Source organism: Triplophysa rosa, linkage group LG14 (genome assembly GCF_024868665.1).
Source record: "Triplophysa rosa linkage group LG14, Trosa_1v2, whole genome shotgun sequence".
Lineage (NCBI taxonomy): Eukaryota > Metazoa > Chordata > Actinopteri > Cypriniformes > Nemacheilidae > Triplophysa > Triplophysa rosa.
In genome coordinates, this window is record NC_079903.1 from 13,677,960 (window position 1) to 13,695,607 (window position 17,648).

Here is a 17,648-nt window from a genome sequence, read left to right on the forward strand (position 1 = left end):
AGTAAATGATGTCAGAATTTTCATTTTTGGATGAACCATCACTTTAAGTTCTCAGTTAGTGATAATTTAAGATTTTGTTGTTTGTATTACAAAAAAAAGAAGAGCTAAAGGTTCTCAACTGTGTGTCTATTTTATTAAAGGGATCAAATAGACTATTGACTCCCATAGTATTTATTTTTTCTACTATGGGAGTCAATTGCGGATGAGATCTGTTTGGTTACTGACATTCTTCCAAATATCTTCCTTTGTGTTCAGCAGAACAAATACATTTATACAGCTTAGGAACAACTCGTTCCTAAGCTGAGTGAGTAAATGAAGACAGAATTGAACTGTCCCTTTAAATACCTTTCATAAATGAATACCCCCAATAGTTTACACTATTACTTTCTTTCCATTCAGTTCATGTGTTTGGAGATTAAATAATTGAAAGACAAAACACACTGTATGGTTGTTACATGGGGCCGTTTATTAACTTTGTACAACCAAAATCATTTAGGTGAATACAACATTGCCAGGGTTTCCCAGCTATGTGGAGGTTTGATCCCAGGATGTTACAGAAGGAATAGGAAGTACAGAAAGAAAAAGGAAAAAGAAGACGACAGGAAAGAAAGGAAGTAGGAAAAACGGGAGCAGTGTGGAGTGTCTCTTGGAAAAGTCAAGCGAGCGTGCTTGTCAGATGGCATACAAGAATAAATAAAAAAAGCACAATGTTTGCCATTTACTTCTGGGCAGGAATCATGCCGTCAATGGACTCTCCCTTCTCCAGTTTCTTTTCCATTTCAACCATGAGCTTCACACCATCGACCACCAACTGCACCTGGGCAACCTCGGAGGATCCCAGACGGTCAGCGTTGGAGATGTCGAACACGCCTCCGACGGAAGCAGTGTCCACACCACCTGAACGACACGGGTATGAAGAGATGATCATTGTGTGTTATACTGGTATTTTTGGAACACATAGAAATCATGCACAATGTCAAGGTTACCTGTGCCACGCTTCTGTAGACGGAGTCTGGTCAGGATCTCCTCGAATTTGGCATGTGTGCTGAGTTTGGGCAGCTTGACGTGCACGCCACCGCGCAGGCCGGTACCCAAGTTAGATGGGCAGGTGAGGACGAAACCAATATGCTCGTTCCACATGAAACCGTGGTTGTGCTTCTTGAAGACATCCTCAATCTGTTATACAACACAATAAAGTTCACAAGTCTGAAGTGGATATGTGGTTACTGTAAAGAGAAAAGTGGTTATGTACCTTCTGCAGGCCAGTACAGAACCTCTTGAAGACCTCCTTCATGTTGCCGCCCTGCTGCATGGAAATGACACGCAGGTGATCCTCCTCGTTCACCCACACAAGGAAGGTCTTGTTGTCGTTGTGCCAGATGCCTCTGCCGTCGGGCCAGTCGCGGGCCATGCCGGCAGCCAGCAGCAGTGGGGACACGGGCTTGTCAAACAGGAAGTGGTCAGCAATGAGCTGCTCCTGTTCCTTATCAGTCATGTCCTTCAGAGGGTAGTACTTGCCCTTGAACTCACCATCCAGGCTGTTCAGAGCTTTGAGAAGAAGGACAATGTTAGCAAAACCAAGCTTCTTTGTTTGATGGCTTCTTTGTCGAGGTGTGCATGTCCTTTCATGAAATGTCCTAGAAGATCTAATACTCACCCTCAATGGAGAGTTTCTCCACAGCTCTGCGCTCACCACGGCTGTTGTGTGGGGGCAGTGTGATTCCCTTGATGCTACGGCCGGTACGCACGCGGCTGCTCAGGACATAGTTGGGGTCAATGTCATCACCACCCTGCGGACAGGTAAAGGTCAACCAGAGAATAATGCAAATGTAAATACTCTCTAACTAGTTGCGTACCTTCAGGTTCTCCCAGTTCAGATCGGTTACGTGCTTGTCGGTGGGCTTGTAGCCACCATGACGGTCGGAAATGATGGGGTCAAACAACTCCTTGAAGACCTCATAGGACTCCTCGTCGCCAGCCACACAGCCGACAGTCATGATGAAGGGGTGGCCTTGAGTCATGAACAAACCATCGTGTTATAAATATCTTTATGGTGTTATATCAACTAATGTTGCTTGCGACGTTTGGCCAAGACTAATACATTGGTGTGTTTGGATGCTTACCAGGGTTGTCCACGCCGGTCTGAATGCAGTCATCCAGGGTGAATCCACTGGGGGTTGACTTGGCCCTGAGTTTGTTGTAAATGTCCTTGCTCAGCACCTTGGCCATGTGGTTGTTGTGCAGAGAAAGGTCAGGGAACTCGTCCTCCAAGGAGAACTTCATCTTGTAATCGTTGTTGCAGTTCTTAGTCATGGTTGCACTGCTAGGTTGATCTGCTCAAGAGAGGTTAAAACAACTTACCAAAGTGTACAGCGACTATATGAAACTTAGATATGTCTGCACAAATTGAATTCTGGCATTGATCGATCTGTACATTTTGCCATTTATGCTATTTGCACTATCAATTGACTTTAAGAAAGAATAATTGAAGCTAGGTTCCAGATTAAAGTCGCAACAGGTGCAGACAAGGACAATGCATACTCCTTGTGTCCCAACTAACCTCAATCACTTAGTAGCAAAATATGTGGACAGGTCTAACCCCTACATCACATTTCCACAAGAAGGAGTGGTTGCATGGCTTGCATGCTTATATCATCTGCAGTCGGATGCATATTTTTAGCATGGCTGGCAAACCCACCCCCATCGCTCACAGCAGATTTGACACATTCACCTCTCGGATTTCTCCTGGGGGAGGAGCTCCCCACAACTAGCTCCATAATTGGTCTTGCAGTATATCCATGTAAATCGAATTTTGCAGAATTTCATAAAAAAAATTGCAGAAAAGTTTGATGTAACAAGTTACCCTAATGCGTTTAGCTCATAATTTACACCATTTGTAAATCATGATGTCTCAGACTGCAGTCACTTAAAGTCTTCTATAAATATCTCCAGATGTCATGACCTTGTGCCAACGTCACCTAACTCTCACAACAGGTGTCCTGCAGACACAGCTCTTTGCTGCGTGCAAATCTCCTCATAGCTCACCAATGCATTATTTATTTTTAAAGGACAAGCCTTCAACAGACCTACCATAAGTAGTCTTGGCTTCAGAAATGTAAAACAGCATTTTAAAAAATCTCATATTTAAGATAGAAATCACAGATTTAAAAAAAAGGAAGAATCCAGATATCATGCATGAAGTCTTCAGTCATTAACATCAATCAGATTTGAACAATTTGTATACCTAACCAAATTTAGATTACTGCACTGAAAAAGTATTACGTAGATTCGTTTTTTTTCTGAAGATTGTCATGCTTTATCAAATACCCCAAATTTGTAAACCTTTGTTGAATTTACCTGCACGGGAGAAAAGGTAACAGTCCTTGGGATCAGATCCTGTTCACCAAAGCCAATGTAGGGGTTGCCCAACTTTGCAAGATGTCAGACTTTGGTTTATATACTTCGATGATTGCTGCCATTGGTTGCTGGGTTCATGCATGCGTAAATCTGATTGGAGAGCTGCGTTCCTTGAGAGGTTCTAAAAGGAAAGAACCGACATCACAACACCCGAGACGGGGAGACAGCTGTTTCCACCCCTTCACTGTGGCCTGTCTGTCCACGTTCAGAGGGACAGAGGGCTGTGACATTAACTCCATAAAGACCCTGGTCAAACAAAAGGAAAGATTATTTCCAAAGTCAAAGTATATCGCATTTTCATTGTTGCATAGATCAAAATGGCTTTTTGTTGCACTTTTCATGCGAAAAGATTTGCGCATTTTCTAAGTATCTCAAGCATGCCAAAAAAATGGTTTGTGGATTAAATATTGGCCCTGACTAATGAATCATCAATGGTTTTATAATACAAAAAAGCAATTGTTTATAAACTGTAATCATTTAAATAATGTCAGAACTATATAGATAACATGTTTCAGCAGTGATGATTGATGTGTTGGAGGAGGGTTGAAACAAAACTCTTGCTATAGTGAATTTCCAAAAGTAGGCCTGACCGACCTATTTCATTCAACACTTTTGAGCAGCCTAACTATTCCAGTGTGCATCCCATTTGTTCATTAGTGGTTCCACCCCAGGAAATGCATCAAAATCACATGACTGGCCACATGACAGGTGGACCAGAATGTTCAGGAACGCTGTGGTGAAAAAAACACCAGCGAAGGGACAAGTCTGTGTAAGTGTGTGTACAGTACAGACAGATGGAAGAGGAAAGAACCCACCCCACCCCACTCCACTCTATATTAATACTCAGGGTCCTGTTTCACAGTTGCACTCTGCCTGTCTATACCAATGTGCCAAAATCCCTTTAGCCATTATCCCCTTATTGATTATCTGCCAGACTAGCGTGATCATGTATTTTTTAGGATAGTCAATGTGATCTGAACCTGCTGTTTTACTAGTTAACTGTAACACCACCAGAACAGATCGAAATAGCCTACTATGCCAATTTAACAGATTTCATGCAACTATAAACGTGTGGAAAAAAAGAGTTACTGTGGTTTCATTTAGTCTCCGTGGAGAGGAAGAATTGAATAATGAAAAGGGTAAAACGAGGAGAGGAACAAAACCGAGGCCAGTTTCTGCTTCCAAAATTAGCAGCCATGCATCCAACAGCATAACATGCTGTGAAAGAAAACAGTCACACAAGAAGTGTTACCATCAGAAAGTAATGCATAGCGATAGTCAGGTGCGTGGGGTCCCCTTGAATAGAGAAACCCCCTTATCTCATAACAGCACACACATGTTTTTTATGAAAATAATGGCGTCTACATGCAGTGAATCACGTCTATATGCAAATATTCAGTATGCGGTTGTGCAAAGTAGTTTGGAAAAGAGGAATGTAAAGGGATTAGGGTGGCATGGCATGGCATCTGCTCTGGACTTCATGTGTAGGACATGACCTTTAAAATGTATGTGTCAATATAAAGCCTATTTACATTATTAATTTGTCAAATTAATCTGACAGCAAATGCTTTATTTTGTCTATGACTGAAAAAAGACTGAACCATAATAACTCATAGATAAGAGATTGCAAATTAGATATTTACGTATATCTACTGTTATTGTTGTCAATAGTCCATAGTCTACACGTTGCATAACTCAGTCAGTTGAATAACTTAAGATATATTAAGATGAAACGTATATGAAGGTCTTCTGTTATCTGACAGTCATCGTATTACAAAATAGTTGAATGGATACTTTTCGATGTGACACAACAAGTAACCAAATGGTATTGTTTCTACTTTTTAAAAGCTAACAGTATGCAGCTAGCTTAATAAAATTAGCAGACCAACAGAGCCCAGGCAAATGTAACGCAAGACATATGAGCTACAGTCTGTTATTACCCAACAGATCTTATGTAAGTGGTCGATTGACTCTATGATAAAGGTGTCTAATCTGAGGTATTTTAAGTTTTTAATAGATAGGATAAAATTTGACAAAGTTAACTTCAGGCCAGGCACGTACGTCCAATGAAACTGTCTATAATATTCGAAATAGTTAGATAATAACATAGATAAATTATTGTTGAAACATTGTGTTCATTTTAGTAAATCAAGTTTTAAATCATAAATTATTTTTGTTACCAGAAATGTAGTATTTTTGCACAAGTTGTCAAATTGATGTAATTTGCCAAGCTCAACCATCCTACCCTGTTGCATCCTAAAGCAACGTTTCTAAGTGAACATTTCTGCACCTTCAGAAATGTTTCATTTTCCATTTCATTGAAACCAGAGTTGGTTTGCTGCTTGTGCTACAGGCACTATGTTTAGTGCTGGGTTGCAAGGTTGTCTCTTGCCCTGTTCCATCTCACCAGATTGAATTGCACTGACTCAGAGTCCCCCATCCTTCCCTCTGCCTGTCCGCTGACCTCTGACCTCAGAATTTAGAGTGACCATTATCACACTCTTGACCAATATCTACATTCATTAAATATAGGTATGAAGTCCAAATGTGATGTGTATTGGAGTGCAGAGATGCAAGGTCTGTGCGAATGTAAACATTGCTGTCGCATATGTCTGCAATAAGGTGCCAGGTATGTTCTCTCTCTCTTTTTACTGACAGTGTAAAGGTCATTGAGTAGGCTATTTGAATCAGGGAGTTCCATACTGACATTTTAGTTGCTCTGTATGACATTACATCCACCATCTGTACATTTAATTTATACACCTAGCTGTAGATATTCATAGACTGTGTATGTTACAGAGTTTCTCCTTGAAAGCAACATAACTGTTGGGAGTTAACAGCTGTACATGTCACCTGGGATGCCAAGGGGCTTTACACAGATAGGCTAAATGCATTCTCTGTGCTTAGCACTGCTCTCTCATAAACATGTCTGTTTTGAAAAAAAAGTCATAAAATGCCATCAAATTTGCATGTCCTAATTTTTACTTTTTTATTTCCATTCAAAACATCGTATGACTGCTTGTCTGAATAATGAATTTTCATGTCTCTGCGAAATAGTAATTTATCAAGAATTATTTAGGGTTTCAACCACAAATGGTTTTTAAAAACTACCTTTATTCTTTCAGAGAACCAAATTTATTTGTGGTTGCTGGGAGATGATGATGGCACAGGTTTTGCGTTCATTAACTTTGCATTCATGTTAGGAATTTGTTGTGCATTTCTGACAGCAGTTATTTCACTTACAAACTGTCATAGCCCACAAACCACTATGTGCACTTCAGCAGATAAAGACATTTGATTTGATGATTTTTTTGTGGTTCTATTGACTTGGACCCCATCACATTTAAAGATATAGATTTGCTCTCCCTGTTTGAGAACATTGCACTGGCCCAGCCAAACTGTCCTTATTCGGCATCAGTTTGTAGCAGCTGAACCATCAATCACTCCTGTCTCATATATCTGGCCGGCCACAGTTGTTCCACTGCAATCCCACTTCTTTCACTTCACATCCCTAGACTTTTCTTCTCAATTCACGCAATGGTTTTGGTCTTTCCATGCAGCCACTGTCACCATAAATCCCTGTTCTGTTGTATTCTATTTCGCTCAATGATTTTAATTCCTTCTTTCCTCATTCTCAACTCTGTGTGCTTTGGTTGGGATAAATCTGCATGTTAAACTGAAGACGATACGCATTCACCGCTTTCCTGATCTGTGTAGTTTCCTCTCATCGGGTTAAGCCAGTCTGATGGGGCCAACCTTAATTCTACTTATTTTACATACAACACCCCTCCCTCTCACCCAAACTCACCCTAAGAGGCTTTATTGAAACTATGCCAATGTGACGTCACAGACAAACTCCTCCCTTTGCGTTACCATTATACAGAGTCAGTCCAGAGAGATTTGTGACTGGCTGATGTGATGAAAAGATTTGCATTTGTGAGTGTCAGCTAGATGAATCAATGTAAATTTATACAGATGGTAACTTTGCATTTACAGCAGGTACTGTGCTCCGCCTAATATCCAAAATGCCAAGTTTAGAGAAAAGAAGCCGTTTTGAAAGAGCGTGCAGTATTAAAAATAAATGTTGTAGCAATTAATTTTAAATCTTTATAAAACCATGTGCTGGTGCTGGAGTGTGTGCCCTGGTGATATAGTCGTCACTGTTTGGGTGCAGCCGCAGTGCATGCTGGGAGCTGGCGGATCAGGTAAGCGCTGTTAATTCAGACCGTCTCACACAGAGCAAGAAAAGGTGAATGACCGCGATGCGGACTTTACGTGGCAATATAAGACACATTTATCAACACTGCGTTAAAAAAATGATGCGAGGCTGTTGACGGAATATTTTCGCCGGAAGTTTATTCCATATCTGGCTTGAAGTTGTGACGCTTCGCTCGCGTTTCGGCAGGTAAATACATCAGCTGTTGACTGTCAACTGTCAGTCAGTCAGCGTCTTTATGAGCTGAGAGAATAAATAGCTTTACTGTGAGCTTTAACATTAACCTTACTTACACTCTGTTATGCGCGTTTTACTGTCTGTGTTTGTTTTCCTGAAAGAACAATAGAAAGTATTCGTTATTATAATACCGGTTTATTAAGACGACTCACTCAGATACAGTAACGTTACGTGCATTTCAAGCCAAGCCCATTGAGAAAGTTTCTACAGAATTTTAGTCTTAATTCAATCGATATATTTCAAAGTCATCACTTTGTAAGTCACTAGCTATGATCTTCCTAACTCATAAATGATGTAAATGGCGAAGCTCACATTGTTTACGTTTAGCTTCTAGTAGGCTATTCAAGCGTATTTTTGTATTGTTTTATTGCCAAAATAATAGTTCTATTTGACTAGATGTTGCTTAAATATCAGATTTGGTATTATTATACGTTGTAATACACACATAATATATAATACATACATATATATTGTGCATTAACATACCATTCACTTAGTAAGTCTTTACTCTTTAATACTATTTATATACTATCTATATTTCTTTTGTCTTAATTGTTGTTTATCAATTAATCTTAATACAATTCATATTTATGTCAAATGCCTTTATGAAGATGAGGGGAAATATTGCACTGCCACGTATGTTTGTTTTGTTTTACCATCAGGTCAGAACTGTTCATGTACATTTTGAATGCGTGTCATTACTGTATATGGTAGTCAGATTTAAGATACACATGTTGTCTTCAAGGTATGGTATGTCGTTTTAAAGAGTAACTTAGTAACAGCTTCAATGCAAAAATGTAATATCACACACGTGTAGCCCATATCAATATTAATATTTAGGGCTAATTGGAATCTAGTATATTTATTATTGTTTTGTCATTTATTAGGTTCAGTTGCATTAATTACACTTAAAAACATGTATGTTGTATGATGTCATCTCATCTGTCTGGTGTAAACATTACCCACCCCTGGGGATCTTTGTTCCTACCTACCTGTGTAAACTGATTCTCACCTAGCAACCTGTCTGAATGTGTTGTCTTGGGTTTAACGTGTTAGGGTGGTGTACTTCACTTTTCACTCTTTATTGAAGCTACTGTATATGAGATCTCTGACCTCATAACATCAAACTGTCAGAATTGCTTTGCAGTGTCTGTGAAAAACATGTTGTAATTGTTTGTACATTTAATTCAATTCAATTCAATTCAATTTTATTTATATAGCGCTTTTCACAATGTGCATTGTTCCAAAGCAGCTTTACAGGAGCAAATAAGAAAAACACAGAAAGGTAAAACACAGCACAGTGCATGGTGTTTATAGACCAAGCAAGATCATTATAATAAATAATATCTAATAAATAAATGAATAAATAAATAAATAAATGCAGTCTCCCGGTGAGCAAGCCAACACTGCACTGCTCTGCTGTGGCGAGGAACCCAAACTCCAATGCTGAATAATGGAGAAAAAAAAACCTCGGGAGAAACCAGGCTCAGCCGGGAGGGCCAGATCTCCTCTGACGTGTCATGGCTGCACTCAGTGACCCCGACCAAAGCCACCGAGCAACGTCCACGAAGAACAGGGAGAGCCCACGAGCCGCGACCCAGGAAGCCCCACCCGCCGAAACCGTGCAGGTCCAACCCGGTCTCATTCCGCGATCAACAACAGACAACAGAGGAACAACCAGGGAAAAGTAGTAATGGCATAATTAACTTTATTCCTCTGTTGTCCGACATCGACCACAAAACAAGACCAACCAGACCAGATCCACACAGTCCCAACAAATGAAACGCCCCGAACCACAACCAACAAGCCCCCCCACTCCCCACAACACCCACCCAGCTACCTCCAATCAAAGTCACTGAGTGCAGCCATAACTTCAAACTGCTGTCGTGTGATGTAAGTTTAGCATTAAATACCAAGTATTGTAAATTTAGCATTTATGTGACAGGTAGTCCGTCTTTGCTCTCGGTTGGGGATGGAATTGTCTGAGCTGGGCCGGCCAGATGGTCGCCTTTTTCTTGGGTGGTGATGGAATTGCCTTGGATGGAGCTGGATGGTCAGTCAGTCCGCAGGCTCTCGCAGGAGGATGGCACGGGATTTTCCGATGTAGCTGGCGTAATCTCTAGTTGTGGATGGGCATATGACGTTCATCTGGGCCTGGCGGAATCTCTCCCTACCTCGGGATGGGCATCCCGAGGCGAGGGCAGAAACAGAAAGAGAATAATTAGCGTAGCTGCTGTTCATTAGCTATGTATTAGTGAATGCTTGGCTGAAAAGATGTGTCTTTAATCTAGATTTAAATTGGGAGAGTGTGTCTGACCCTCGAATAGTATCGGGGAGGCTATTCCAGAGTTTAGGTGCTACGTATGAGAAAGCTCTACCCCCTTTGGTGGATTTAGTTATTCTAGGTGTTATCAAAAGTCTGGAGTTTTGAGATCTTAGAGAGCGTGATGGGTTGTAGTGTGGTAGAAGCTCTGTTATGTAGGTAGGGGCTAAACCGTTTAAGGCTTTATAAGTAATTAAAAGAACTTTAAAGTCAATACGATACTTAATGGGTAACCAGTGAAGGGTTGATAACATTGGGGTTATGTGATCGTATTTTCTGGACCTGGTTAGAACTCTGGCAGCTGCATTCTGAACTAACTGTAGTTTGTTTATTGATGCTGCAGGACAACCACTAAGCAGTGCATTACAGTAGTCAAGTCTTGAGGTCACAAATGCATGAATAAGCTTCTCTGCGTCAGCCACACATAAAATATTTCGCAATTTGGCAACATTTCTAAGGTGGAAGAAGGCTGTTTTTGTGACATTTGAGATGTGATTTTTAAATGACAGGTTGCTGTCTAATATAACGCCAAGGTCTTTAACTGTATTTGTTGGAGTAACAGTGCAGCCTTCAATTTGCAGGTCATAATCCGAAATATTCTGCTCACGTGTCTTTGGTCCGATAAGTAATATTTCTGTTTTATTAGAATTTAAAAGAAGGAAATTACAAGTCATCCAATGCTTTATATCGTCGATGCACTCTGCCAATTTGGATAGTTGGAAGGAATCATCTGGTCTTGATGAGATATATAGCTGAGTATCATCTGCATAACAGTGGAAGCTAATTCCATGTTTTCTAATAATGTTTCCAAGGGGCAGCATGTATATGGAGAATAGCAAGGGTCCTAAAACCGATCCCTGAGGTAATCCATAATTTACTTGCGTTAGATTTGATGATTCCCCATTTAAATGGACAAATTGATGTCGGTCTGATAAGTAAGATCTGAACCATTGTAGTGCCTGTCCCTGAATACCGGTATAATTGTGTAAGCGATCTAGAAGTATTTTATGGTCTACAGTATCGAACGCAGCACTAAGGTCGAGCAGGACTAGGAGTGAGATGTTACCTTTATCTGATGCTATAAGCAGGTCGTTTGTAATTTTAACGAGCGCAGTTTCAGTACTATGATGCGGTCTAAAGCCTGACTGGAATTTTTCGTGTATGTCATTATTTTGTAAGAAAGAGCACAACTGAGTGGACACTACTTTTTCTAGTATTTTAGACAGGTAAGGGAGATTTGAAATCGGTCTATAGTTTCCTAGTTCATTGGGGTCTAAGTTTGGTTTCTTGATAAGAGGCTTAATGACGGCCAGTTTAAAGGCTCCTGGGACATGGCCTAGATTAATTGACGAGTTGATAATGTTATAAATGGGCTCAATTGCAACGGGTAATAACTCTTTTAATAACTTAGTTGGTATGGGGTCTAATAAGCAAGTTGTAGGTTTAGATGTTGCAATAAGTTTAATTAAATCTTCCTGTTTTATAGGTGAAAAACACTGTAGCCTTTCTTTTGGGGCGATGGTTGGTACTAATTTATAGGACAGACTTGGAGGTTGAGATTTTACTATTTTGTCTCGTATTTAGAAACACAGTTCATGCAAAAAGGCACAGTTAAGGGTTTAGATAGTAATTTCATGGTACTTTAACTCATTTTTGTAGCACTTTATTATTTTACAGCCATGTTCTAAATGTACAATTGAAGGTATACTTACTGTGCAATTAAACCTAACCTTAAAGGGATAGTTCACCCACAAAATGAAAATTGTCATCATTTACTCACCCTCAGATTGTTCCAAACCTGTACAAATGTCTTTGTTCTGCTAAACACAAAGGAAGATATTTGGAAGAATGTCAGTAATCAAACAGATCTCATCCTCCATGGACTCCCATAGTATTTATTTTCCCTACTATGGCAGTAAATAGGGGGTGATATCTGTTTGGTTACTGACATTCTTCCAAATATCTTCCTTTGTGTTTAGCAGAACAAAGAAATGTACAGTATACTCATTTGGAACAATCCTCATTTTTGGGTGAACTATCCCTTTTTACCTAACACATATAAAATATGTTTCAGTTTGTAGTCACCAGTGTTTTGTTGGGTAAATACATTACAGGTACACTATAAGTATACATCCTGTCAAACAAAGTGTGCAAGCGAACATGTTTTAAAATTTTAAAATTTTAGTAATACCTACATTTTTCTCTTTCTATGCAGCCAGGAACATTTGGCTTAACTTTAGATTTGAGTGGGAATTAAGGTCAGTTTTTCTTTTTATACACTATGGCATATTTGAACCTACAATTTTATTCACCCAAAAACACATTGAGCCACATAGACAAAACATTTTGTCATCATGTCATTCAAAATCTGTGTATGTGAAACACAACGGAAGATATTTTAAGAAATGCCTCAGTGGTTTTGTGTCCATACAATGGAAGTCAATGGGCACCTATGTTGTTCGGTTATATCTTCTTTTGTGTTCATACAGGTTTGAGATGAGGATGAATAAATTATTCACGAATTTTCATTTTTGATTGATGTTATAGTAAACCTAGCTTAATGTAAACTGTAAATACACAGTAAAGTCAAATGCAGACTTTGTTTTTAAGGAACTGGCATCCAGACATGTTGTCAGGGGAGGAGATCTTATGCAGCACGCGACAGGTGATCGCAGGGCTGGAGGCTTTGCGTGGTGAGAACCGAACGCTGCTGGACAGCCTGCAGGAAACGCTTGAGAGCCAGACATGCAGTGAGAGCTTGGAACAGGAAAAGACCACTATCATTCTGGAGTCTCTGGAGAAGATTGAACTGGGCTTAGGGGAGGCACAGGTAACCAGACCAGTTCTGTGATGCTGTTTCAAGTTTGCATTTCTATATCAAAATAGTAATTTTTCACACTATTCACGTTTTTACAGGTGATGATGGCACTGTCGGCACACCTCGGGTCTTTGGAGGCAGAGAAGCAGAAGTTGCGTGCTCAGGTGCGGAGGCTGTGTCAGGAGAACCAGTGGCTGAGGGACGAGCTGGCTCGTGCTCAACAACAGCTGCAGGAAAAAGAACAGGAAGTGGTCACTTTAGAGGAGCAGAACAGACATCTGCAGTTCATGAGCAGCATTCGTAAATATGACCACGAAGAGATGCCTTTGGTCAGTGTGCATCCTAAAAAAACATTTGTTAAGAAAGTGCCTGAATTATGAAATCTTGTTTTCCTAGAGTGACATTTGTATTGCTTTGTGGTTATGTGCTCATTCACATACAATGAAAATAATTCAATAAAAAAGGCCTGTTGATTGACGTAACATAATCAGAGAATAATCAGTTTTGTTTCTTACAGGAAGATAAAGATAATACACCAGGCAAGGAATCCCTTGATGATCTCTTTCCTACAGATGAGGAGGAGCAGTCTCACAGTATGCCACGCCTACTCTTTTAGTCTCTGCAGTATATTTACGTCTTATGGCGAGAAAACATGTTAATCCATCTTGTGTTTACAGTGTCACAGCCCCACAGCAGAGCCGCCGCTGCTGCCCAGCAGGGAGGTTATGAGATCCCAGCCCGACTCCGAACGCTGCACAACCTGGTAATCCAGTACGCCTCTCAGGGCCGATATGAGGTGGCCGTGCCGCTCTGCAAGCAAGCTCTGGAGGACCTGGAGAAATCCTCAGGCCACACCCATCCAGATGTTGCTACCATGCTCAATATCCTGGCTTTAGTCTACAGGTAGATTGTGTAGAAACCATATTGATTTAACCTTCGCCATTTACAGATCTGATAATAATGTGGTGCTTTGCAGGGATCAGAACAAATATAAGGAAGCCGCCAATCTCCTAAATGACGCATTGGCTATCCGTGAGAAGACACTAGGCGTTGATCATCCAGCTGTATGTATTGTTTGAAAACGGCATCTGATACTGTTTGATACGCTTAGAAACTGAGTGAACTGCATGTGCGCACATCCTTGTGTCTGTGGCTATATTTAGGTGGCAGCTACTCTGAATAATCTGGCTGTGCTGTATGGAAAAAGGGGGAAGTACAAAGAGGCAGAGCCACTGTGTAAAAGAGCTCTGGAGATCAGGGAAAAGGTACCGACACAGAAAAGATACGGTATTCCCACCTGCTCTTACTGTAACAGCTGTCAGATCAGATCAGCTTACACAGCTCTTACATTAAGTTTACATTACCGCATACGCTTATACATACATGTTGTAGCTAAGTCAATCAAATGTTATACTTGAAATAGTCAAGCTGAAATGTATTTTGTACAAGGTAAAACCTGATATTTCTTTGTTGATAGGTGCTAGGGATGGACCACCCTGATGTAGCCAAGCAGCTGAATAACTTGGCCCTCCTATGTCAGAACCAGGGCAAATATCAGGAGGTGGAACAGTACTACGAACGCGCCCTGCACATTTATCAGAGCCGACTGGGACCCGATGATGCAAACGTGGCCAAGACAAAAAACAACCTGGTGAGGACACAAAATATTGGTTGTACATTGTTTGTATTCACACATTGTAACTCAGTATTTGTCAAATGTTGATATGACTGTTTATATGAATGATGAGAATGTATTGTACTGTATATGGGGTGGGACACATAATAGTATGTCGGAAGTTAACATACTGTTTATCTGGTTTGTAGGCCTCATGCTACCTCAAGCAGGGGAAGTACAGGCAGGCTGAGGCTCTGTATAAGGAGATTTTGACCCGTGCTCATGAGAAAGAGTTTGGATCGGTGGAGGGTAATGCTATTCTTACTTTGTACATGTCACTTTAAAGATTGAGAATAACAGGTTTTGGAAGTAAAAGTCCTGTGTTTTGTCCAAATTCTTATACATTTTATAAATCATTTAATTGTCCCATCTGCTCAGGGAATGGCCCACCGGTTTGGATACACACAGAGGAGGGAAGCTCTAGACAGGTATCTTCAGTTCCAAATGAGTGCCATTAAAGTGATAGTTCACCCCAAAATATTTTTTTTGTCATCATTTTCTCACCCTTTAGTCATTTTAAACCTTTATCACTTTCTTTCTTCTGCAGAACACAAAAGAAGATATTTTGAAGAATGTCATTATCTGACCCTCATTCACTTGCATTGGTTTTGTGTCCATACAATAGAAGTGAATGGGGGCCAATGCTGTTTGGTTACCAAAATATCTTCTTTTGTGTTCTGTGGAAGAAAGTCATACAGGTTTGAAATGACAAGAGGGTGAGTTAACGATGACAGAATTTTCATTTTGAGGCACATACATTATTTATTCATTTCTTTACGCGTTGTGTGTAGGATGGTCTCGGGAGTCTAAAGCGCAGCGGATCATTCACCAAACTCCGCGAATCCATACGGCGAAGCAGCGAAAAACTTGTTCAAAAGCTAAAAGGAGTTGGGACTCAGGAAACAACCCCTCGAGCTGCTGGGTATTTTTTTTGCAAGGCTTCTTTCCACTTACCGCTGTAAATTAGAGCACCATGTCTAACTGTACTCTGTCTATATTTTTATAAACAGAATGAAGAGAGCGAATTCCCTCAATGTGCTTAATGTGGGTGTAAGGGAAAGCCAAGAATCCACCATGGTAAGAAAACTGAGGAGCATCACAAACTGATGAGAAATACCCCTGTCATATGTCATTTCTCAGATTGGTCAACAGATGACAAATTCAGATTTTGTCTCTTCAGAGGTCCAGCAGGTTGACAGACACACGGGGGCTGAGCTCCAGCACCCAGAGCTTAGCCCGCCGCGCGTCTTTGAGCGGAGACAGCTAACCTTAACTCCCAACGGATCCATGTGACATCAGAACTCTGACAAGCTATCAACATCTACATCTAATTGCTATGTGATGTCTACAGAGATCATATGAAGTATAAGAAATGGTATGTGAATGATAAATGTGGGTCAAAACATAGTTTTGTAGTATCATACACATAGCCTGTGATGCACTTTGAGCAATGTTTACTTTTGTAGCAGTTTTAAAATCAAACATATACAGCTCTCTGTAATCTTAAGATGATTTTGAATTGCACTTAACTGAAGAATCCTAAATTAAAGGCACATGAAGGATGTTACGTTCCAAAACTAATGAAATTCCAAGTCAAACAATTGTAGTACTATACCTGTGCCTGGTAAGTAAGGGACTTTTTATTTTTCAAGTTCAAACACATTTTATTATAATCTATTTATTATACTAAAGTTCAATGTTACATAATGTTAACTCTATTACATTCTCGTTTAATGTTACAAATTCCATGAAGAACATATTTATGCATTATTTGTTGCTGACGAACCAAATAAAATCTATACCTCTATGAAAATCTAAATGTTTCAGCAAACAAAGAGCTGTCGTTCGGTCACTTGCAGCTGACTTTAAAGAGCTGGGCCCGTATTCTTAAAGCTTCTAAGAATCCTCTAAGAAAGCTCTCTACGTAGGAGTCTTAGCTTAAAAGTGATTCGGGACCAATCTGAGAGCAACTTTGAGCAAGGAAACGACAAAAACTTTTATCTTAGGGAGGAGGCGGGGCTGACCCCTTTGCTATGTCTTTTGAAGACAAAAATAGAAAAAATAACTTTTAAGTATAGGGTCGTTAGTTTGAAATTGCACGTGTAATTTTTTTCTGTTTTACCGTACTCACGCACACACACACACACATATTCTTTATTTTTTATTTACCATGCTGTTAATGTCAACGTATTTGATAGAAAATGAACAGTGACACAACAAGTTTCTGTAAGTGCTGTAATTGTTTGTGTGATCCCCATAGAAGGTTGTGACGGAACCAAATCATCTCTGCTGCATAGTTGCATTTTTCCAGTTGCCAAATATGTTAATGTAGTGATTTCTTCTATTTCTGGCGCTATGGCATGTCTGCGCTGTCTTGGAGATGTTAGCGCGCCTCCAATAGGATCGGTCACAAACATGAACCCTGCACGATCAAATGTCTTGTTTTATTAACGTCATTCAGTTCAATTTAATTAAATTTTATAGCGCTTTTACAATTTGCATTGCATCACAGCAGCTGTACAAGAAAACCAAAACAAAGAAAAACAAAAGTTGAACACACAAAAAAACAATAAAAATAAAAAATCTGATAACCTTAAAAATAATATGGAAATTGTCATGCATTGCAACACATTTCTTCTGACTTTTCATGTTTCGTCTATTTTCTCTGCTGCTAAAGAAACCTCTTAAAAGTCCTCCTCGCTGCTCCTAACAATTTTGGACATTAAGAGCTCTTTTAAGGGTTAAGAAGATGCTTTATGAATTACTTTTTTCTTCACTAGGATCTTTTCTGTAATTTTAAGGGGAAACGCCCACATTTCTAAGATTTTTTTTAGAATTTTGTCACTAGGAGCAACTCTTTCCGCTAAGATTTTTCAAGAATAGGGCCCAGAAGTTTCCCCACAGTGTAAAAATGTACAGTTCTATGTGTGATTATTCACAAGAACGCATCAAGCTGTAATGT

At 39.9% G+C, this 17,648-nt stretch overlaps 2 protein-coding genes across 6 annotated transcripts; one reads left to right on the forward strand and one right to left on the reverse strand.

Annotated features, from left to right (window-relative positions):
* Nucleotides 1-443: 443 nt before the first annotated feature.
* Nucleotides 444-3,489, reverse strand: ckmb (creatine kinase, muscle b). Its single transcript, XM_057351768.1, has 7 exons — nt 3,358-3,489; nt 2,124-2,333; nt 1,857-2,011; nt 1,658-1,790; nt 1,253-1,548; nt 987-1,176; nt 444-897 (listed from the first exon to the last, which is right to left on the reverse strand). The coding sequence occupies exons 2-7, from the start codon at nt 2,311-2,313 to the stop codon at nt 719-721; spliced, it is 1,143 nt and encodes a 380-aa protein (XP_057207751.1). The 5' UTR covers nt 2,314-2,333; nt 3,358-3,489; the 3' UTR covers nt 444-718.
* A 3,968-nt stretch (nt 3,490-7,457) lies between these two features.
* klc3 (kinesin light chain 3) lies at nt 7,458-17,606 on the forward strand. 5 transcript variants are annotated; one of them, XM_057351394.1, is made up of 14 exons: nt 7,458-7,622; nt 12,409-12,451; nt 12,804-13,023; nt 13,110-13,340; nt 13,529-13,604; nt 13,689-13,914; nt 13,988-14,075; nt 14,175-14,276; nt 14,489-14,662; nt 14,836-14,935; nt 15,065-15,114; nt 15,478-15,608; nt 15,697-15,763; nt 15,867-17,606. In XM_057351394.1, the coding sequence occupies exons 1-14, from the start codon at nt 7,535-7,537 to the stop codon at nt 15,951-15,953; spliced, it is 1,683 nt and encodes a 560-aa protein (XP_057207377.1). In that variant the 5' UTR covers nt 7,458-7,534; the 3' UTR covers nt 15,954-17,606. The 5 variants fall into 5 exon arrangements, with proteins under 5 accessions (XP_057207377.1, XP_057207381.1, XP_057207378.1 ...); XM_057351395.1 differs by lacking the exon at nt 7,458-7,622 and adding an exon at nt 7,659-7,822; XM_057351397.1 differs by lacking the exon at nt 7,458-7,622 and adding an exon at nt 8,109-8,125.
* Nucleotides 17,607-17,648: the final 42 nt, after the last annotated feature.

Coding starts and splice junctions, on each gene's coding strand:
- ckmb (XM_057351768.1), bottom strand. CDS start 2,313: ATGACTAAGAACTGCAACAACGATTACAAGATGAAGTTCTCCTTGGAG. Junction 2,012..2,123: donor GACCGGCGTGGACAACCCTG/GTAAGCATCCAA, acceptor TCATGACTCAAG/GCCACCCCTTCATCATGACT. Junction 1,177..1,252: donor TCTGTACTGGCCTGCAGAAG/GTACATAACCAC, acceptor GTTGTATAACAG/ATTGAGGATGTCTTCAAGAA.
- klc3 (XM_057351394.1), top strand. CDS start 7,535: ATGTGCTGGTGCTGGAGTGTGTGCCCTGGTGATATAGTCGTCACTGTT. Junction 14,277..14,488: donor CTCTGGAGATCAGGGAAAAG/GTACCGACACAG, acceptor CTTTGTTGATAG/GTGCTAGGGATGGACCACCC. Junction 14,663..14,835: donor CCAAGACAAAAAACAACCTG/GTGAGGACACAA, acceptor TCTGGTTTGTAG/GCCTCATGCTACCTCAAGCA.